Here is a 23,699-nt window from a genome sequence, read left to right as displayed (position 1 = left end):
AGTTCATTTTTAATGAAAGAGAAGGACACACAGGGGAGGAGAAAGAGCAGCGATTAGTGTCAGTACCTTACACTAATTTCTTGAATGTTTACCTTTAAAACAGTGAAATCAATTTGAACATGAACTCTGTTAAACAATATGCTAGAACTTCTCAGAATTCAACAAAGTTCAGTCTGTTTCTACCAATTCATACCATGACAGTCAGGATGTGACGATGCATGGTCTCATGATCCAGTCGCTCAGTGGTATACAGGGTGCCAGTTCCTGGGTCTAGTCGGAACTTCCTCAGGCTGAACGGATCAGTGCTGCTCAGGAGTGTAAAGGTCAGTTTGTTCTTCTCGTCCCTGTCCACAGCACTGATCTGCAGGACCTCACTCCCCGCTGGTTTGTCTTCAGGGACATTCACGACATAAACATTCTCAGAAAACTCCGGCCGGTGGTTGTTGGTGTCAATGACACGGATAAGCACCTACAGGAGAAAAATTAATTGCATGCAAAGTTACATTTTTACACTTGACTTAATTCATATCACAAAGGATACGTGCAAAAATATTTTAGTGGCTGTTATGTAAGGCTTTTTAGGTTTTGTCAAAAAGTGCTGTGAGCCATTACTCAATAAAAAGCATTAAGAGGATGTTTCTAAAGCAACCAAATGACAAGGGTCAGGGTTAAGTTTACAAATTCAAAATTATATTTCAATAACCAAGTGATCAGTGGTGAAACAACTGTGTGCTTGTAAATGTATTTGATTGTCTTGAACCAAATAATGATTTCCAAACAATAAAGCTTCTGGTAAATGATTAGATATCACAGCTCTGGTGCATGCTTCAACACTGCTCAGTACTATGGTCCAAAGATATGCAAGTAACACTTTTATCTTTATTTTAACCATTTCTCTCACTTTGGTCTGCACACATTCACACATATACATTATATTATTTTCAAATCACTTTCCTGATCTCTGCAAAAATAAGCAGTAGTGTGTTGACACAGACTCGATCGATCCATGCGATGGCAAAAGCAATAATTTAACTGAATGGCCACTTGATACTACTAACAGTCAATCAATGCTGAATAACCGCAATGAATCTAAATGAATTCTGAGATACACACATGAGCAGTTCATGAAAGAGAGAGTGCATGTGTGAGAAATCAAATGATCGGGGAGTGCTGAGTAAGTCCAGTGATCCCACTATGCTTTTGTATTAAAAAGTCTGAAACAAATATAACTTTGAGGATATGCTGAGTGTTACTTTTGTGCTAATATTGCTACCCCTTCTAATATTTTCCAAGGCTACGCTTTATGAAACTAATTTTTGCACATGCACGCTTCTTTCTTTGGATAATGTGCAAAGTGTAGTTTACTGTGCTTTTCCCCCAACACACGCACAAACAACAAAGAATCTAACATCCCCAAACTGTAAAATTCCACTGGGAGCATGTTTTATCAACACCAGCCACTCGTCTACTGGACTTCCGACAGAGGATTATGGAGAGCTGCTGGAATGCGATCTCTGTTTCCCAGACCAGCGAGGGACTTCTACCGTTGCCAAACATGGTGAACAAAGGGATCAGCCCAGATTAGACACCTGCATACCAGACACCAGGGGGTGATGTCCCGTAAGGAAAGCAGTCGATGCTGACCTGTTTGGTGCAGGAAGACTGCTGGGGGCTTAAATCACAAAAGCTCTGACCAGGTAACGGCTCACAACTGACTGGGGTTTGTCAGATCTCTGGTCAAAACAACTGCCCACTGTTGTCTGTTGTCATAATACTGTTTGCTAAGCACTGTGAGCCTATATCAGAGACAAATATAGACTCAACCTGACAGGACTGATAACATTTACAATCTGCTCTGTGCTGTGATGCTGGCAATGCTGCTGAGGCTCACAGATGTCATCTTGCAGGGGGAGCATTGGGCTGCTTGCTGTTTGTTAGTGCAGTAATCTTGCCACAAGTCATGTGTCATAGGCAACCCATATCACACTGTTAATAAGAACGAAGGTAAAAAAATAAATAAAAATCCTTTTTAATGAGACATCCATCTCAAAAAACGTATCAATCTAGGCCTGTGGTGCATGTTGCACGCTCAGCAACATGACAAACTATCTCACTGTAAACATGTGTTCTCATGTAAACGCAGACATCATATAGAATAAGATTGCCGATGCCTTCTAATCCACCTTTTACATACTCTGACGCAAACGCTTGCACGTACTCACGCACACACACCAGGAGAGGCTCCTAAGTTGCACACTTCCACACGTACATCCACACAAAGAGGCTGCCCAATGTGTCTCAATCTGGCCAGCGTCAGATAACACGCCTTGTGAATAGTGAGTAAGGTGGCGAGAACTGATAGCGCCGTCGAGAAGGAGAAAGGATGGAATCTGGTCAGTGGTATCTGCATCTATCCACAGTGTACAAATCTATACCATTTAAAATGCCCACAAAAAGCTATTCACACCCACCTCACACCCCTATATGTGCACAAACGTCCCTCTCCTTCTCCCTTTGCAAGAAATCTCCACAGCACTTCAAAGGGACTTTGCCCCCAAACACCACATAAGTAGCATGATACAGCCTGACCGCAGCAGAAACGCTGGTGTAGAAGGGAACTCTGTAGTCTTTGTATATGGCTTCCTCTGGGAAAGCTGAGAAGGAACAAGATTGGGACTGAGACACAGGCGTGATAGATGGAGATACTAAAGAGGAAAAAGTGCTGTGACAGTAAGATGATGGTAAAGAAGATAAGTGACAGTGAAAAGGCGGCTAAGGGAAATGGTCAAATTTAGAAACCAGGTTGCGGAAGGGGGGAAATACAAATAAAAGATGTGACTGAAAAAAAAATGAGTGAAAAAAGTTTGCAATACAATAATGAGCTTTGATACTTAAGGTAAAAAAAAAATCTATGAGAAAAAAAGTATGAGTAAATAAACTCAACAGTCGAGTGAGACATAAAGAGAGTCTTTGTAATGTGAACTGAGATAACAGAAGAAACGGGAGACCAGGAACAGATTGTGAGCAGAACAGCTTGAGGTACTTCTGCACAGCCAAAGGAGGATGCCATATAGCTGGAGACGGGGTGGGTGGGGGGGACTGGGCTGCATGCCGAGGCTGCCTTGTTGGCGCAGCTCCTGGCTATGAGGTGCCCGAGCTGGAATGCGGCACCCCTCGTCTACATCAGCTGATACTTCAGTGACGCCTTCATAGACTTACAACGGTCATATGGAAAGAACGACAGACTGGCCCACTGTTTTCCAAAGACCTCCCACAAACCAGAGGCCCTCATACTGATATTACCACTGGAGCCCCCAGTGGGCTGGATTAAAAATCATTTTCAATTTTCAGCGTGTCATTTTAATTTGAAAAAAAAAAAAGATGTACAAGAACAAAAGCGTATTTAAAACAGTGCTTCCTGAATTACAAAACACCTTTTTTGTGAGGTATTCAGAACAGGACACGGGGGAGCTTTTCATTGTGCTCATTGTCCTCCTGTGCCATGCGTAGGAGAGGAAGCCCCCCTGCCAGGTGGCAGGTTCTGGGCAAAGGGGGGCCGCTGGCACCGAGTACTCAAACATGTTCCCAAAACAGGATTAACAGAGGCCACTATCCACACAGGTCCAGCACTCCTGTTTGCACTTTATTCTACCCAAACAGATTTATCATCATCTCTGAAGGCATAGCCAAGAAAGATAAAGATTTCTGTAAAAGAAACTTGAGAAAAACAGAAAGAAAGACAAAAGGGGGCTAGAAAAAGATGGAGAACAAAAAGGAAAGGAAAAAAACATTCCTAGGAGAAAGAAAATAGGCCAGCACGTCTGGCAGCACAGCTTCCACATGACTTTGATTTGAGGAATATATACCGGTAAGTCCGACTTTTGAGGTTTCATAAGGTGTACTGTGTGTGTGTGTGTGTGTGAGCAGATCTAATTTGTAGTGAAATTCTGTGGGAGTTAGCAACATATTATCCCCAAAGAAAACAAAGTCATACTCAACAATTAACAACTCATTTGCACGTTTTCCTGCTGAAATCATGTCTTCTTTGACTGATTTTACTGTTGCGAGCACAGAGGTGAGCAAATTCATTACTCAGCATAATCTGGTGTTTGATGTTTAATCCCAACATTGTACAATCGGGATGATTAGCCGGGGGATTTACATTACTAGGCCGCCATCAAAAGCAAGCAAACCTGCCTTCAGGCGTAAATTAATACATTTCACTGTAGTCTGACACATTATTTTAAAAATCGAATACGATTATATAAAACAGCTACGAAAACCATTCACTTCCCAGTAAGAGTAGAGCTGACAGTGAAAGAGAACTATCCCCTGACGCCAGAGCAAATGGCGTGAATGCCATGACAAAACAAGGTGGTAGCCAAAACACTCAGATCACACAGTGTTCCAAATCTTCAGGGCCTTTACAACATTCCCAATAATACGGGACAGTCAACCGGCATTCATTCATTAACTCGTGTCAAAACTTGATCCTATCCCAAAGACCTGTGGTTCTTTTTAATAGCAATAATATTAAAAAACAAAACAAAAAGAAAAACACAGAGGCAAACACAAGTCTTGTTTATAATGATTTGGGGGTTTTTTTGTTCTTCTTTTTGTGTGAGAAACATTCAGTAAAAATAATTGCTTGTTTTCACTGTGATCTATATTTTTGGACTGTTGGTTCAATTTTCGATATTTTCCCTGCTTTTTAAGATATCAAATGAATTGTTTGTTCTTTGCTATTCCTGCCTTTAGTTCAGTTTTCAGCAAGTAAATCTGGTTTGATGAGATTGAGATCAGGTAACTGACTCGGACACTGAATATTATTCTGGTTCATTGCTTTCAAAAGCGTCTGAGTTACTTTCACAGTATGTTTGTCTGACTGTCCATCTGAACTGTGAAATGCCATTAAACCACTTTGCTGCATTTAAAAAAATAAATGAATGGGCAGAAAGTACAGCTGCTGCCTATTCTGCTACAGGTTAAGCTTACACTACCTCGTTATCGTGGACTCAAATAAAAACATAGCTACCATATGGAGTGTGTTCGGCTGTTGGTGGAAGTGTGAATGAATTTTGCTTTATCATGGAAAAGTATCCTACGATCATCCACCACTGTTGTCTTTATGAATGTCCAGGATCTTTTGATTTAGCCGACTCCACTCTACCACCGTATTCTGATGATTTAGCAATTTGTAATGTTTCTGCTCTCTCTAAGATAAATTTGCTTGGATTCTGCAGCTCAAGCAGTGCCCCTTTAGCCATATGTTGATGTTTTACTGCAACACCTTCCAAATTCATAGGGTCAAATTCTGACCCTACATAATCTAGTAGCCCACATTTCTAAAAACACAAATCCCTGATAAACTGTGCAAAAAATGGCAGTTAATGCAGTTAGTGCAGTACTTTTGTTCAATCTCTCAAATTAAAAAAGAGAGTCTCCACTTTACTCTCATATTCATAATATCACTGTAACTTAATATGTTTCTATACACATTAAAAAAAAAGCATCAGTCTGGAAACATATATATGGATCCAACTATTTTTTGTATATAGCCAAACTCTGGTAACAATATCCTTTACAGACAGTCTGTATACCTCTTTCAGTCACCATTTGCCTGTCAGCATATCTAAAGCAGCTGACCCACCTACAAATGTGGTTTATGGAGCGCACAAATTCTGTAAATCCTTTCCCTCAACAGAAAACAGCTGACCTACAGTGGCCAACTGGGTATACAATATCACACACAACACTCATCTGCAAGAGAGCAAATAAGTCACAGCTTCAATAGTATTTACATAAATAAACACATTTAAAACCTGCAGCCAATGAGAAAATGTGTGTTCTGATATACAAGTGATGCTCCTTTAACCTGTTTCAAATAAAGAAACTGATGGCTAATATGGAATAAATCATACAGCTGAGCATCCTTCAAAGTCATCATCACTCAATATTCTGTGAGCTGCACATGAAATTTTTCAGATTTTGTGAAGGACGGCACATTAAAATGAGACTATGCTGGATTTCCGTTCCAAGAGTTCAGTTTTTACTGCAGGACTTAAAAACACTAAAAGCTGATGAATACAATATTTTTCTGATATACTTTTATGCAATAAGCTTTTAAAAAATGTCATGGCATTAGCAAAAGTCTAGATGCTTAGAATTTGTACAATTATATACAAAAACTGAGATTTTGTGGGGTTTTCTATATAACGCATTAATGAATTCATCCCCTACACTTGTAAAAGGGCTGCAAGTACAGAAGGTCCTGCTGAAAATCAGGCTACACTGAGAATTAGACCTTTTGAATAGGTTAACCTTTGAATGTGATTAATTGACTTAAAATGTCACTGCATACAATATCACTGAGAGGCTTTTAAATAAGTGTCTGTTGCCAGGGCTTTTAAGAAAGTGCTTTGCAGGCGGATGCAGAAAACAGCAACTTTGTGAGTGTTTTTTAAGGTTTTGCACTAAACTAAAGGACGTGCTGCTTCCGTGGATGAGCTGCAAAATGCCAGTGAAAGAAGCGCTTCATCCAAGGCTCAGTGGAGCACAGTAGCCAGATGATGAAAGGCTTTATTCATACAGAGTGACAACAAATAGATTCTTTTCCAGCTACAGTCCTCTGAAGCTCCCCTTTGAGGACAAAGGACAAAACATCGTGAATGCTGCCATCACACATGACCCAAACTACCATGTAAAAATGTTAAAAATCTCATGGACAAGGCATGACCGTCTGAACAAAGACAACTTGCATGCTCAAAAGCTTTTATCATGGCAGCTCAGCTTTGCTATCAGCCAGGGAGCAGCATACTGTATCTGTTGCATATTTAGTTATTCATTCCATTCAGAAAAGGCCGAGGCAATTTGTTCCTCTCGGAAAAAAGAAAGAGAAGGTCCACAGGTTCAGGGAGAGACACAGCAGAGGGGAGGAGTTGAGCGGGCTCAAGAATGCACACTTGAAAAAAAATAAAGACAAAAAAAAAGACTTTGGCTAGACAGCACCATCATCACAGCAGCATCAGGAATGAGACAATGGAAGATTCCTGGTGCTCAGTGCGCAACTGTGAAGGGGGAGAACAGAGGAAGAAGAGGAATGCCGCCTACCCCTATGACGACTTTAAAGTGGATTACAAAAACTTTTTTTCTCAAGTTTTTTTTTTTTTTTTTATCTTTTTGGGATATACATATATATATATAACCCAAAAAGATAACCCCCAGGAAATACAAATTTACAACCAGGATATGGTTAGCAGAAGCTTTTCAGCAGCAAAGAAGCAAAAAAAAACATCTGGCTGCTCTGTCAAAAGGTCAAAAGTTCACCTACACTCACTTCTGTATTAAAGGGAGTCACAGAGTTACTAGTTGCAAACAAAAGAAAATTAAAAATTCACTGAGCAAATATAATATTCCCACATAAGACCCTAAGTAAGCAGTTACCAGAAGGGTATCGATCCCCTTTATTCAACTCTTGCTAAGTGACTAAAGCCCACTTTACTAAAATGTTTGTTCTTGCTGTTGTTGAAACATCTGTCTTCATATCTGATAAACAAAAAAGTAAAAAATCCTGATGCATAAACACAGGCAGCGCCATATAACGGAAAAACATCAGCTTCCCCACAACACATCTCATATCGTCTCATTGGTTTTGTGTCTCAAGTCAATTATAATGAGGTTCACACATACAAAACGCCATTTTTCCTGCTCAGCTGAATGCAATGAGAGGACATCAGAACATCAACATATCCCAACAAACAAGACAGTTTAGCGCCCGCTTCACTCATTACCCTCCTCTTTACTCGTGCAATTTCTCATGAGGAAAACAGAACCATGACAACTGCCTCATCAGCCTCCAACCGCTTCATTAGTGTTTCAATTACCTGGGTGCTGACAGTTCGTGTCCCATCCGTGGCTTCCACTGTCAGGTTGTAATTTGATTTCTGCTCTGCGTCCAGGGGCCGCGCTACAATCAAGGTTCCGCTGGCCTTGCCCACGTCAAAGCGGCTGTCATAATTACCACCTGTGGAAGAACATTTTTTTTGCACAAACATGGAAAGACTGAAGATTAGAGACATATCACTGCTTAGTTCTGTGCATGTAGCAAGGTTATACAAACACTAGATGGGGGCACAGAGATGGACACGTAAACATCAATTTTCTGCTCTGCTGGAGTCGAAGATAATGAACAGATACGCTTACGCTGATGTCATTAGCTATCAATGCAGATTTCCTGTTCTATCTAAACATTCCCCACATAATAGTCATTTCATGCAATTAACCAAAACACCGAAAGTATGGGTACAAAAAGGCAAAGTGATAACAACACGACAGACATTTATAAAAAGACTTCTGAACTGTAATGGTGAACCTTGCTACAAATTGAAGCTCTAATTCACACACAGAATGAGGAGGAGGGTTTCCTAACCCCTGTGAGACTTTTAATCAGGTCACAGGTTTTAGTGGAAAAATGTGGCACAACATCAATCCCATAACACAACACAAGTCAACCACAGCCAACGGGCAGCACCAACAGACAATGCAGGATGATCTCTTAATATAGCACAGCCTATTAGGAGATCTCAGCAGATACCTTCTGCTGTACAGTTGTGGTCACAAGCCATCTGAAGGATGTAAAACATCTCAGTATCCTCTATGCCGTCTTGCAAATATCCAACCAAACAGAACATTCCAGAGAAAAAAGGGAAAGCAGTGAAAGAGCACGGAGAAAGAAGAGAAGAAAAAGAGATGTGTCAGTCAGACATTGATTAGAGGAAAGACAGGCTGGGAGGAAGGGAGAAGAGGCAGGCATTTCCAAACACAGCCTTTTTAAATCTTCTCATGCACACAGTGCCTACAATACAAAAAACAAAAGCAAACAAAGATGAATCATGTTTTAACACTTTGAAACACAGCTGCTAATTAAAACTGTAAGGAAATATACTACATGTCAGCCGCCTCACGCAAAAAAAGCTAGGAAGAGTATCAATATTTATTGATTATGGCCGACTGATTCATGATGCAATTCGGTTATTTCAACCAACAGCTTTACAAAGACAGGGAGCTGTAACTGCACAAGCAATAAAACTGAGAAAAATGGCCTCAAGTTTTCACACTGGCGAGTAAACTGCTTTAAAGAAATACAGGCTCTAACACCTTTTAGGCATATTTAGGCTGATTAAGAAACCACAGCTGCCACGGAGCTTACATAAGATCTCTAATCTTCAGCTGAAACATTTGTATTCACCTTTCTTTTTGCTTGTTTGTTTGAGATTATTTACAGTCCAAATGGGGGGATTTATGTGCTTGTTTTGCTCATTTCTGCATGCCTACTAACATCATTTTCCATATGTTAAAAAGTAGGCAAACAGAACGTGTGCTGAAAGCCAAAATGTCAGTGACTGCTACGTTGCTAAGACAAAGTAGCAATCAAAGAGGACATTGGGCATTATTCTCTATTATGACTGACCATTTACACTGGAATTTTCTGTCATAATGTACCTGATGTTTGCATCTTTATATGGTGTACATTTAATGGAAAAGTGTCTTTAATATGGAGAAAAATAGAGAGAAAGATTTTTAAAAAGTTTATTTATTTGCATTTTGGGTGTGTAAGACAGCTAACATCGCTATGAAAGGATTAATGCCGGCTGCTCAAATGAGTTATCAAATGCAATCTTATATAAGAAACAACTTAAAGCCTTAATGCACAATAAAAGATCTCTATTCAAAGTTATTGTTTCTAATCATCCGCTCAGCCACACTACACACATAGACTGTGTTAGTACTAAAGTGTTTCTCTATCTATAAAGCAGTAATTGAGCATTTATACAGCATGCATGCACTCAACATGAAATATGAATGTAAAGGAGACCCTACCTGTGATTTCAAACCACACGGGAACATCGGAGGATTCAGTGGCCACGACGCCCACCATGTGTGCCACAGGATCGCTTTCCATGACAGAAAAGGTGAAGGGGGACTCCTCAAAAGCCAGGGCAGCTGCGTCGTCTGGCACTTGTGGTTTGGGAATCCACTCAATGTGCAGACGACAAGTGGAGGATTTCTGAGGTCGTCCATTGTCGACAGCTTTAATCTAAGAGAGGCAGACAATCGAAGTCTGTGTTACAAACTGTTATGTGATGGTTTTCCTCCAAATTACTTTCTGTGTAGCTCCAGAGGAGTTCATCTCCCTGAAACCCTTCAAAGTTCACTGAGATGTCTGCATCAGGATAAGCAACACCTTGTGTCTGGACTTCTTTGGTGATTCAAGCTTTAGTGAAGACTCTGTGTTTTGTACTATAAAGCTACAGTGAGCAACTTTTGACTTGAGTCTGCATATTAGAAAATTAGTATCACTACCAAATGAAATGTTTACAGCTAACAGTGTTCATGAAGATCCTGTTTTGGGTTTTTTTGTTTACCTTGCAGGTGGACGATTGACAGGCAGCGTTCATTTTCACACACAAAACACTTTTTTTCAACCAAATCTTAAGATACTCTTCAACAAAGCAACTGTCATAATGCTCTGACACTGATAAAACTGTCAACAAATGCCAAAGTGCAATGTCACATCAGTGTCTGAAAAATTTGGATCTTAACAAACACAGCTGTTGAATCACAGCAAAAAGAAGAAAAAAAAACCATAAATCCTAAGAATATCTTCTCACTGTTATTGTAGTGAAAAAGCTCCCAAAAATTGCATATATAAATTATTTTTTCTTTAAGAAGAGTTAAATCCAGCAGTGTGTGCACCAATTAGCATCCAGTGTCTCTTACAGATACTACACTGCAGCTTTAAACACAAAGACGCAAAACAACAACTAAAGAACCGTGGAGACTGGAAAGCAGTTATAAAACTTGAGGGGATGAGGAGAGCACAACAATAAAGCAACAAACAAGCATCTGTTGTAAAAGCGCAGTGCTCACTGAGAGACTGCGATTATAGATACTCACTGTAAGTATGTCGTATTCTCCTGCAGAGGAGAACTTCTTGGACGACACCAGGCCCGTCTTGGGCTCTATGAAGAATTTTCCATGTTCATCTCCATCCTCGATGCTGTATGAGATCTCAGCATTAGGTCCGTCATCACGGTCTGACGCAATCACCCGATACACCGGATACCTCTTCATGGCTCTCTCATTCTCAGGCCTCTCCCGCTCAGGGAGTTGGATCTTGTAGATTTTCTCCAGGAACAACGGCCTGTTGTCATTCTCGTCGAGGACCTGCACGATGATGCGAACAGTGGTGGATTTTGGAGGAACGCCGTGGTCGGTGATGGTTACCTGAAAGGAAAGAAAAAGTCTCATTGGATGAGGTGAACTTTAAATCACCCTCAACAGAGCTTATCTCTTCAAGTCACAACAGCCCAAACTGAAGGCAGTGAATTATATCAGCACCAATAACAGAACAGTAAGTATCCTGGGAATTTGTAAAGATTAAGACACTCTGTTACAAAACGATCATACTGCAGCCCCAAATAATTAACAAAGAAAAAAGAAAGAGGCATGCTTTTTCACTTTATTATCCTTTTCTTCCACTTCCTTTTTAGTGAGTGAACTGGCAAGCAGAACTAAAGGGATACTTTGGTTTCTTTGAGGTGGACTTTTATGAGGTACTTATAGTCAGTGAATCGTCTAAAGTAGCCTGCAGTTTAGAGAAGCAAACAGCAATGACCTAAAAAATAGTTCTCAAATTTTCACCACCAGAAAAAAAATATTATTATGATCAAATACAATCAAAACAATCAGTTGCTGGTCTGCTCCTGTCTTGAGCCGTTATGTTTGAGTTTTTCTGTGATTTCGGTGCTTTAAAAGGTTATTTTAGACCCAAAGTGGCATATTGAAATACCTCAGTCATACCACAGCGCATCACAAATACGCATGTTCTGCTGAGTCTGGTGGCTCTGATTACAGCCGCTTTAGTTTCCAGCTGGAAAGGACAGCTGACAGCAAAGTAGTAATGTGAAAAACAAGATAAATGCATACTGATTTGTGGCTAAGTGGCTAAAATATGTTTCTGCTAACCTCGCCTACAGCAGTACAGCCTGAGTGCATGGACTCCTGTCTGTTTCTCCAAACTAGGGTGGGTGTAGTGACAACCATCTGCTGACTACCAATACATACCCCCATACAACCACATTTCAAAGAAACCAAACTATTCCTTTAAAACCAATTCCCACTGTGATTCGCTGTCAGACAGTCTAAAAAGGAAACCAATTATCCAGCAGGAACAAGTTGTTCGGCATTCTTCTATTGCTGGAGATGGGTTAGTTCAACACTCCAGTCGTAAATTACTCCAGAGAAACATTTTTGATGCAATGAAATTATTGTGTGGAGTTACTAGATTTGGATAAACATGATTTCTTAAAAAAGTAAAATAAAATTCATATGTGTCCTTGTAATCATGGTAAGATTGGCTTGTATGAGTGAGATATAAAATTATTTTTAACTAGCTGCACCTATTCAGTCTGGTAGCACCCGCCGCACCGACTCTGTGTCAAGTATGCACACAAAGATTCTGAACTGCTAATAAACATTAAGTCTAAATGCTCTCAACTAAAGGCAGGAGGTTTTATTAAACCCCAGAAGCATTCAGTATAAAAGTCAGTGTTGAACAACTACATCATTAACATGGCTCTAATTTAAGTCCCTGCATCAAGTGTTACTGGTGGCACACTAAGGCTTTGTCACTTCTGCCGTGACTTAACACATCAGTATGACTTTGGACGTTAGTGTGCACAGTCTGAGACAAACAGTTGAAAACAAACAGCAACAGGCTGACCTAAACAAGCACAATCTTTAGAAAGTCCCAGAAAATGGGCTTGAGAGCTTTGCATCTGAGCACTGGAGGAGAAGTGACCATTTCTGTCTTCAAGCTGCAAAACGCTGTAGAAGGGCAGAACAAATGTCACAGTCATTTAAAACCATCTGCTAAGTACTTTACTAAGAGCAGTCAGGAGTCCAGGGTCAGAGACATACCATTTGGTACCATAGACTCAATTACTAAAGACATGTGTTTTTGTTTTCCCCCTCACTGTCTGCAGCTGTCCGTGCTACTGAAATGAGCAGAATTTATGAAAGTGGATGACAAGAAACCAGAGCGTGAATACCAGAGTGTGATGGATAAACATAAACAAGGCGCTTTGTTTATGTTAAGTGCCATTTCAAATAGTCAAATGAAGTGCTACCCTATAGCTATAGCTACCCAGCTATCCATCACAATGTGCATCTCTTTGGGAAATTTACATGAAAAGCCTTTGTCTGATAATTAGGCGAGCAGACAAAAGACTGAGACGTTAGACCGGGGGCAGTCTGTTCATAGCACAAATCCAGCACTGCTGTGAAGCTGCAACTTGAAAAACTGAAGCATTCATAGAAGACAATGTACACAATAAGTTAAAGTTCTCTCTTCTCTCTAAATCTCACTCTTTTACTGTCTTTTGTCCTGTCTTCCTCCCGTCACCCCCAACCGATCGCAGCAGATATCTGCCCTCCCTTTTTCCTCCCCACTGTTGCCAAATGCTCGCTCATAAAGGGTTGTTTGATTCTTGGGGTTCTTTATGTATTGTAGTAGGGTCACTGCGTTTTGGTGCTACATAAATAAAAATAAAGTAAGTACAAAATAAGATGTATATTGTCTTCATCTTAGAAGTATTTAAATAAATCCTTTAAATCGCAGAAAGAACAGCATTTCCTTAAATTCTCACTCCCCACCCCATTAACGCCTCTTCTGACAGTTTGTAACTTGGGTGATACAATCTTCTGAGAAAACCTAATTGCCAAAGACACTCAGAGCAGACTTCAGCAGATTACAGCTATAGGGGGCACAAGCTGCTGCAGCACGAATCTGGTGTAACAAGCTCCATCTTGCAGAAAGTCATGAGTAAGCACTGTGCAAGAAAGCACACGAGGGGCAAGCGAGCCGGGCTGCTAAGTTAAAGGTTATTACAACCGGGTCAGCTATTCCTTTTTCAAGTTGTGTTGGTGGATAGAAAAGAACTCTGCTCTAGCTTAGATGGAGCCAAAAAAGGAGAGGAGACATCTGACATTAAACAGTTTTTTACATATCTGCCTATTCTTCCCCCAAGGCTGTGTGTTCTCTGATTTTGTGTGATCTCTGATTTGAGAATAAAGCAGGTACCAGCTATCCACAGCTGGTGAGTGGCTGTCATCTGACCTGCTTCGTGCACTCTTTGCCCAGGCACCACCATCACCAAAACCAAATGGTTCCATTAGTGAGAATGTGAATGAACAAAACCATCTCCTGCTGTGTGCTCCATCTGAGAAAACATAACTTAAGAAAATGTCTGGAGCTGATTCTCCCGACGGTTTCTGGAGCTCATATGTGAAAACAGCTTAGTGTCTTTTATCATAGACCAAGTCAGTCCATTTTGACAGTTTGTGGCCTGGATTCAATTTCCTGAAGAGAGTAAACGGCAAAAAGTGAAGCGAGCATGTGTAAACGATTAAGGTTCTAATTGGCTGACCCACATGTACCATGATTAATGTTTTGTATGGAGATGAGCCACTGACGTGTCCTGTATTAGTAAGTTTGCCACCTTGAAGATGGAACCCCAGTGACTGTCACTGCTCAACTAATGTTACACATTGTTGCTTTAAGATGGAGTTAAGCTTTAAATTGCCTATTTTAACACCACAATAGCTGGTTATTTATAAATAATGTATTTTGAAAATATATGATGTGAATTTTGTTTTTGTTGTTTTATTGACATTTAATACTTTTACAGATTAATCAGGACAAGTTTTTTTGCATCAGTTGTTTGTGGCATGTTTGACAACTTTGTCAAACATGCCACAAACAACTGATGCAAGCAGTTCATTCACCTCTGCTTTTACATTATAATGTGTTCTCTACAGTCCCAGGCCTAAATCCTCAGCATGTCCTGGCATGTCCCACTTTTGCTATTTACCCACCCCCTCCTTCCTAGGATGAAGGCCTGTGATCCTGCCGCTAGAGCCCACACTCAGATCTATCAAGAGCAGCTTTGCCTTTTCTCAAATTCCCCCACTGCCTTTCTGCTTTTAGTTCTCTCTCTGTCTCTCTTTCACACACAGGCACACGACAACAACCAACCCCCATCCATCTCATCATAAAAGCTGAAGGCCCCCTGTGCTCCCTCCAACTCTTCTTGGCATTTGGAGCAAACAATGCTGACACAGCCCCCACCCTAATTGCTCCACATGTTCCACATGGTCCCACATGTTTGGTTTCTTCTCCTACAACAGGCTAGCACAAAAAACTTCAGCACTAGTTAGGACTTCAATTTGATTTGCTCTGCTTGCGCCCGGATGCAAAATTGTAGGGTTTAAGGGTTTGTGCTGCTGCACCAATAAAGAGCTTCCTGCTGAATTCATAATAACCTGCAACCAACATGCATAAACTTCTTAAGTTGCTATAGTTACACGGCTCTGGGTTTGTTTGTTTTTTGCACCAGACAGGTTCTTCAACTTCCTGATTCCAAAACCCAAATGTTGGAAGCAGCAATTTAGCTTTTACCGGAAAACAATGGCTGCAGGAGTTGTGTGTTTTCGACCTTGATAACATATAGTCCACCCACATTCAACAAATATAGTACAAAGCCTTTTTTTTCTCTTACATTCAGTTCACTCGCCAGCTCCCTAAAGGAATACAGTCCTCCCTTATTCACTTTTATCCCTATCATTTACTCTCAGTCATGTAATGCAATTAGTGCAGTGTAGTGTACAATCGGAGTATGAAATACGACACTGCTTAGGCACCAGATACACCAGCACATTAAATGTCACCCAGAGCTCACTGAATTGTGTAACTTCTAACAATAATTAAAAGGCGTCAGATCTGCTCCCCGCCACCACCGGAAACACAATTAAAAGAGCTATTATCAGCCTTGGCTCTGTGGTGAGAGAGCGCGAGGGAGGGAGCGCATGGAGCCGCGCTCAATTAAAACCCGCAAGTTTAGACGTCGGCCTTTGGTCTGACAGCAGCTTCCTGTTCCAGCTCGCTCCATCCACGAGATGGAACAGTGAGAAGGAACAAAGCAACAGTCACCAGGATCTCCCACACGCCTCCTACCTCTCCCTCCTACCCCATCCGGAAATCACTACAAGGAGAAATTATTCTGAAAGAGCTCTCTTGCATATCCAAGAAGATCGTTTTTGTTGGCAACATGTGGCAGGCAGCCAAAGTTGACTGCAAATGCCAAACCACAGAGAAGGGAAAATGTCCAGCTCTCTAGTGTGATTTTTTTTTTAAACTGGAGCACGTTGACCTTAAAGGTTTCTAATTATCATGCTGCTCATTCATTTTCACATGAATTAAAGACGGTTTCTTTAGAATTGAAAATGAGCAGAAACGCAGTGCTCACCTCGAGGATGTGCTCGTCCTGCTGCTCTCTGTCGAGTTTCCTGGAAGTTGTTGTAACCAAACCTGGAAAAGACAATCGGCAATAACAGCATTAATTATACATAAAAATACATAAACAACATAAAGATAAAATTAAGGGAAAACAAACATTGCTCAGATTTTGCCACTTTTTTAAAATACAAAATTAAAGATTATGCCACAGATAAGATAAGACCACAACTGTGACATTTAAAAAGCAGCATGGCAGTGTGCACATAAATAATCGAACACCTGCAATTATTTGGTTGGCTCTCAACACTGGAACTTAATGATAAGTAAAGTAAGTAAAGTAAACCAGTTGATCTGACGGACTTTTCATTGTGACCTGAGTGTAACTTCATATTGTTGGGGGTTATGATAAGTTTGAGTTTAATTCATTTGTCAGAAAAAGACAAAAAAAAAACCCTTCAAATTCTGTCAGGATAATATCATTATCACTACTGTTATTGCAAGTGTTTAGTTATTTATATATATATATATATCACAATTCTTAACCAATAACCATGAATGTGCCACATGCTAATCAGCCAGATTGGTCTCAACGTCTCCTTTTTAAATTATAAACACGCCAAAGTTCTCAGCAAAGCAAACGTTTGACTGACCAAAGAAAAAAACAATCCTGCCACTCATTGTTGGGTGACATACTCTGAACCCTGGTGATATGGCATCAGTCACCCGTGAGTAAAGACTGCGTCTGGATAAGTGCTTTCCCTGTGGTCTTCCTTGTTCCTGGCCTATCCTGTTGCCAGACAGCCCAGTATACTGTCTTATGTATGGGAAATATCACACTGACCTGAAAATAGTACCCCAACAGCAGCACAGGCTTGACACCCTACTTTTAGTTTTTTCACAAGCTGAATAATAGACAGCCAGTAAGACATCACCCGCAGGTCTGAGCACTTTTATGCAAGAGGCAAAAGTGAGATCCTACTGCTATTTAAAGCCTTTCAACAGTTTTGTCAAGCACTATCACTCAGTTTAAGTAGGACGATTGATGATGTGTGACATCAATCACACGAGGGAAACCTTGTTACGCCGAGCTTTGACAAAAGTAAAAATAAAACAACCTGGAATCTTGAGTTCCTGACTAATCCAATTTTCAATCAAATTCACAAACAAGAGAAGCAAAGAGAAGAGGAAGAAGGGGGGAAGGGTATTGCTACATTATAGGCAGCATTCTGTTCTCACTCCCAATGTAATTGCAACTTTGTAAGGACACTGAGTATAGAGTAGACATGCCAACTTCGACCGCACCATAGCTGCCTGCTTGCCACACTGCGCCTGATTAGCATAAAGCAAAGGATTTCCGAAACCCAAACCCATCAATGGCACATATGCCTGCAACAAGAATAGCAGGCCACAACTTACAGCTCCTGAAATAGCCCTCCCTAGCTCTGCGATTCGTGGATATAAGTGAGTGCTGCTCCTGCTCCCTCTTTTTATCCTCTTCTTCTTAGGCTTTATTTAATCTTCACAGTGAGCTGTACAGATATACGTCTACTGATATCTGGTCAGGGAAAAAAAGTAAGTGCAATAACACCTTTCCTCAAGCTGCAACCCATATTTTGCTCTGCTTACTTCACGTGGTTACATATTAATGGGCAACCAATTTAGATTTTACTTTAAAGCAAAATCTTGAAGATGCACATATGAATGAGGGCTCTAAATTAACACCTCTCTTAACCCCCCCTCTTCTCAGCAGTGTAAGGTATGACATCACTAGCACTGACAAAACAAATTAAGTTTGGTAAAATTATATGAGCTGCTGGGATTACTCTTGCATGACTTCTGCAAAAGAGCACAGAATCAGCATGGGGTTAGATGGGTTTGCATGCTGTAAGATTATTATCATCAAAGCAGGCCACGCTGACTAATTATTCATGTGCTTCGGCGAGGCCGGAGATGATGGATAGTAATGTTTTTAAGCTCCCTTGCGTGCTTGAGTTAGGTAACTATTCTCTCTAAGTATGTATTGTACCGCTGAATACAGATGGCATCATTAACCACATTACATCTGGATGTGTAAGTTATAATTTCTCTGCAAATCAGCTGCCTGATCGAACCAGAGCAAGGTATCAAAAAAATCCAGCCTGTGATGTAAACGTATGCGTCGGTGCCGTGCTTCTGCAGAGCAACAAACAAAGCAAAACCAAATACAATGAAAAGAACAAGGAACTGGGCTTCATCCCAATCCCGCTCAGTTTCAGTCCTGCTTTGTAGAGACCGTCCAGAGCTACCGTCTCACAAATATCGACTCAGCAGCAGCGGGCACACGAGATGATAACTTAATGACACAAATTTAGCACCGTTGCTGGTTTCCTTTTTTGTACGAGCGCATTTTCAAAAATGGTGCATATTTTTGTTCTATTATAATCCCTTCCTTTTTTTCCGGCAGCACTGCCAAATCTGCTTTGAAAAAATAAGAGGGGATGGAAGTTTTGTTTAAAAAATGAGCTAAAATGGTTCACGGGGTAAAAACTCTGTCGACCTCAACATAAAACAAAGAACTGGAACTTATATGATCTGTAATGTCAGTCTTTTCTGAACTAAGCTGAAACTGCAGGCTGACACATTCAGTAGCAGGTTGCATTGAAAAAGCCTTTTCACACAGTAAACAAATCCCCTTAATCATTTAGTATGAACTTGCGCCCTTTTTCAAAGATTTTCTGATGCGTAGGATTTTAACTAATGATTATTTTTATTAACATTCAATCTTTTTTTCAGTTAATTGATTAAATGCTCGTGTTTTTCAGAGCTCAGTGTGAACCACAAATTCAAAGTCATTCAATTTAGTGTCAACAAAAGGCAAATCAGAAAACTGTCACATTGAAAAGATGCTTTAACTTTTTTTTTATTCAGTAAAATGACTTTAAAGAAACTATTTGCTCTCAAAGCAGATGCTTCACTTTTAATGCTAATGGAGTAATCAGTGAATTCAGCTCTCCAATACAAAGGCGGTTTCAGGGCAATGCATCTTAATGAAAGTGTTTAAACTACAAGCTCATCTCGAGTTTCCTGAGCTGTCAATACATGCTCTTAAATGTAACAGATTTCTGTGTGTGAGGGTGTTTGGTTTTCCTGATCGATCACAGTGGACTAGCTATATCTAACTTTAAGTCGATAATGTGTAGCCATGCAGAGGAGCTGGCGAAGCAGGGTTTAAGAGCAAAGCAAAGCACAAAAACCAAACTACAGTGCCGTTGGTGCATACAGTCAGCATTGTTTCTTTTACTTTGTCTTCTTCGATTGTTATTACTCCTCCTTAGTTCTAGCACACAGCTTGAAAACAGCTCAACAACAATGCTAGCCCCGCCCGGGAAGCTAAATGGCTAATTGTTCATCCTTCCACGGTTCACTGGACCAGTTTAGAAACCACTTTCCCGTGTCACAATACCAGACAAATCTGGTAAATCGATGAAGTGGACAGACTCGAAGCTTTGGGCTAAGCCAAAAACTTCAGGTCTTTCTCAAATGTTTAAGGTCTAAGTATTTTAGAATTTTGATGGCGCATGAAACCAGCGCTCTTTCTGAGGTCTGAGAGCGGAATCAAACATTAAATGTGAAAAATATGTAGCATCTGGGGCGGACGAGAAAAGCTGTTTGATGCAAGTTGTGTTGTGGTTCAAAAAGCTTTTGTTTGCTTCTGTTCCATTTATGTCTGACATGCTGCCAGCGTGCCGGCAGATCTCTGACCGAGGGACTTGCCGCCCACTCTAATACTCTGCTGCTGATATCACTTGCAGAAAATAATTCAAACTTTTTCCCCCTAAAAACTTTGAATGTTCAGTAAATCTCAACCTGTTTGCAATCCTCCTACCGGGGTACACACATGCCAGGAGTGGTCCCTGTATGCAGGCCTTACCTCCACAAACCTCCACTCTGTCGCTACTTAAATGTTAAAGAACTGTAAAATGATTAGTTAGTAAGCCAGAGCTGACCAACGACGTCTGCACGTTCAACCCGCAGCCTTTGTCACAACACACACACACACACTCTCATACACACGTACACACAGAAAAGCCATCCTCAGGCGTGGGCTGAGCTGGGCCGACAGTAATTATAGCCATGCTGTTTTGAGAGGGGTAGAAAAACAACAGAAAGGCAGCAGTGGCACTCTCAACCATGGCCTTGAGCTCTGCAACCACTGCTCCAAAATGGTGGCCTGAAGGGAGTAAAGGAGTCTAGGGCATTGTTAGGGTGGTTAATTGCTGTTGAGATTAGCAGTCTTGAGAGTGACACACATATTTATGTGACATCCATTTAGCCGTGACTCCAGACAATCAGGAATGTGCTGGGTGTCTGCAGTGGCTGGAGACATTTAGTATCGCTGATGAACTGACGCTGAGCTCTGGCCGAAAGAAGAGAAAAAAAAGAGGTAGCCAAGGATAAAAAAGGGTAAGAGCGTAATATGACACCGCCATGTCACAAACGCCTAGAAGTTCTATTAATAAACTTTTTGTTGTTATGATTTTGGTCTCCTTTTCTTTGTCAATGTCTGACTGACAGTGTGCCAATGAGGCATGCACGCCCCTGCTGCCATTACTAATTTCATTTGTGCACATAAGGCATCTAGCACATTAGCGTTTCCCTTACCATCACAGTGGCTGCCTCCCTAACGAGACCCTCATCTTTCCAACAAAGCAAAGGGGAAAAAATGTAATTTTAAAAACAAAACATTGTGTGCTGTTTGCCTAATTTATGCTCACTTATTTCATTTTAGCTCACTGTTGGTGTGTGTACCGTGTTTTTCTTTCATTTAGGGTTGCACTAGTTTCTCTTGCGTGACAGAAATACACTCCAGAAGTTGTTGTTAAGAAGTTGTTAAGAAGATTGATCTGTTACCCTTACGAGCCACACCCCAAAAAAATTATTTTCATATCTGGATATGAAGAGATGGAAAAAGAAAACTTGCGAGCTGCCTGCTTCCTCAATTAAATGCTTACAATTTTTCTCTTGTGAAGAAAATAACAAACAGAGACTGCATTATTTGTTATCTATAAACTCTATGTAAGAACCCAGACAAGCGTATCAATATTCTCAACTTCATTAAGATTTAAGTGTGTGTCATTTAAGCCAAAAACTTCACATCTGTTTCCACTACTCATGTGGCAATCAGTACTATTAAAAAAGAAAAACAGTGTAAATGTCACAGACCCAGCTCTGGAGGACTCAGGGTCGGACTCGGAGTCCGTGAGCAGTGTGGACTGTTGTTGTTGTTATTATTATTACTATCATTATTATTATTATTTGGTGTATGGGTGTGCACTGTTTCACTGTCTGGGGTTTTGTTCCACGTGTCTATGTATAGGGAGGTGTGTGTGTGTGTGTGTGAGTGTGTGTGTGTGGTTGTGGCTGTAGCCAGGAGGCCGGGCTACAGGCACCGTCAGGCCTGTGGATGACGGGCCACGCCCAAGGAGGATGCCACACACCTGCAGCGGATCAGCGTTGGCGGAGGAAGCTACTTAATGGTGTGGTGAAGCCTCCACCAATGCGGGATCATTGCGTGAGACTCCACGTTAGTCTTCAGCTCAGTTAAGTTAGTGTGTGTATGCCCGCAGTTGTAAAGTGTCCTGACGGCTGCTTCTGTTGTTTCCCCAGGAGAAGTGTGGAGCGCCAGACAGCAGCCAGCACAGGGAGTGCTGAGACACGGGAGCGGAGAGCACAAAGACACGGACTTTTCAGAGAAGACACGACACGGGAGTGAAGGGAGAGCATGGGGATTTATTGTCTGTTTTCGCACTGTAAATAAACACACCGTTTGCAGTGGAGAGTCCTGCATTTTGGGTCCTATTTTCCTCATCCCCACGGTCCGCCATGCAGCCCGTGACAGAAAACTCTGGTACACTGATACTAAAAACCCAAACCAGACTGTGAGTTTATAAAGGAAGGTTACATCAAAACAGGAACTCCTTGTTCACTTTTAATAGAAAAGTCTGGAAAATGTTGCCAAATAAGATATCCTGAAAATTCTCTTCTCAGGGCATGCTCCTTAAAAGCAGCTATAGTTCAACAAATCTCCTCACCAGACACCACGTAAGCTAATGAAAGCACACTGACACAAACATAAGAGCTTTGTTTAATTTAGTCAAACTGATTAAGAGGGTGTGGACTGAGATTTCTCAGCACCTATTAGCAGCAGGGCGTAGTTCTAATCTGAAAACACATTGTGTAAAATTTGGCGGTTAAGGTTTCCAAATTCTTGTCAAGGATGTGGATGCAACAGAGAAGCTAAGACAGGTCAATTGTGAAATGTATAGACATAATCAATGTTCAGGCTAATAAGAATTAGATCTGCAAGGCAGAACACATACAGGTAACCGCTCGGGCCGGTAGCCACCAATCACAATGACTTAACCTGTAAAGCAAACTGGCTGAGGTAAACCTCACCGACAAATATTTTCCCTGCCTTTGGAGGAATGCTTTTAAAGTAAAGGAAGCATCTGAGGTTGCTGTCATGAAAAGATTCTTAAGACTGTTTTCGGCACAGGTGGCAGAGCAGGTCAGCCACTAATCAGAAGGTCGGTGGTTCGATCCCAGGCTGCCTCCTGGCTGCATGCCAAATATCCTTGGGCAAGATACTAACCCCATGTTTGCCTACTGTCAGTGCGCCCCAGGGCAGCTGTGGCTACAATGTAGCTTGCCATCGCCAGTGTGTGAATGTGTGTGTGAATGGGTGAATGACTGAATGTAGTGTAAAGCGCTTTGGGGTCCTTAAGGACTAGAAAAGCGCTATACAAATGCAGGCCAGGCCATGCTACCAATACAGGACTTAACAGCTCGACCATTTTATTCACATTTACGACCAAACAACAGACACACGCACACTGCATTCAGCAGAACATGTTGGAATATAAAGTATAGCCAGATTCAGCCTGACCAGGTTCAGTTTTTCTGAACAAAAACACTGATAACACACCAACAGTGAAGATGATGCTGTTACAGTTTAACATCACAGCTGAGATAGTGAACACATGTAGGGAGAAAATAAAGCAGTCCTATATCACATCACCTTAATCTGTACATTTTATAGAATTTCTTGTAAATGTGGCTGCAGGCTGACAGGAAATAAGAAATAAGAAAGAAAATATTTGGCATAATTACAATGCTGAGTAATCTGAGTCATATGACAGGACAGGAGATTCCCGAGGTAACACATGTCTAAGCTTTTTACAAGTTTACTTCCACATCTATACAGCTAACTTAAGAAATATGTGATATAAATGAAGCAAACAAACCAAAACAATGCACATTAAGCTGACTGTGCGACTGTAATGTCAGGAATAGCATTTTATCT

At 41.0% G+C, this 23,699-nt stretch overlaps 1 protein-coding gene across 11 annotated transcripts in view; it reads right to left on the bottom strand.

Annotated features, from left to right (window-relative positions):
• Positions 1–23,699, bottom strand: part of fat1a (FAT atypical cadherin 1a) — a 77,589-nt gene that overhangs the window by 28,831 nt on the left and 25,059 nt on the right. For 9 of the 11 annotated variants that reach the window (XR_014874397.1, XR_014874398.1, XR_014874399.1 and 6 more), the window contains exons 4-9: positions 16,368–16,429; positions 10,957–11,286; positions 9,880–10,096; positions 8,594–8,662; positions 7,884–8,023; positions 194–469 (exon numbers count right to left, since the gene is read on the bottom strand). Coding sequence is in view for 8 of the 11 variants with exons in the window: in XM_085161749.1 (XP_085017875.1) it covers positions 194–469; positions 7,884–8,023; positions 8,594–8,662; positions 9,880–10,096; positions 10,957–11,286; positions 16,368–16,429 (1,094 nt within the window). In the remaining 3 variants the exon portion in view is untranslated. The remainder of the gene's footprint in view (positions 1–193; positions 470–7,883; positions 8,024–8,593; positions 8,663–9,879; positions 10,097–10,956; positions 11,287–16,367; positions 16,430–23,699) is intronic. The other 2 variants (XM_085161751.1, XM_085161752.1) reach the window with 1 other exon arrangement.

The sequence above is a fragment of the Neolamprologus multifasciatus genome, chromosome 6, assembly GCF_963576455.1.
Source record: "Neolamprologus multifasciatus chromosome 6, fNeoMul1.2, whole genome shotgun sequence".
In the NCBI taxonomy this organism is placed as follows: Eukaryota; Metazoa; Chordata; class Actinopteri; order Cichliformes; family Cichlidae; genus Neolamprologus; species Neolamprologus multifasciatus.
The sequence above is the reverse complement of the archived record's forward strand: the minus strand, read 5'-3'. Positions and strand labels throughout refer to the sequence as shown.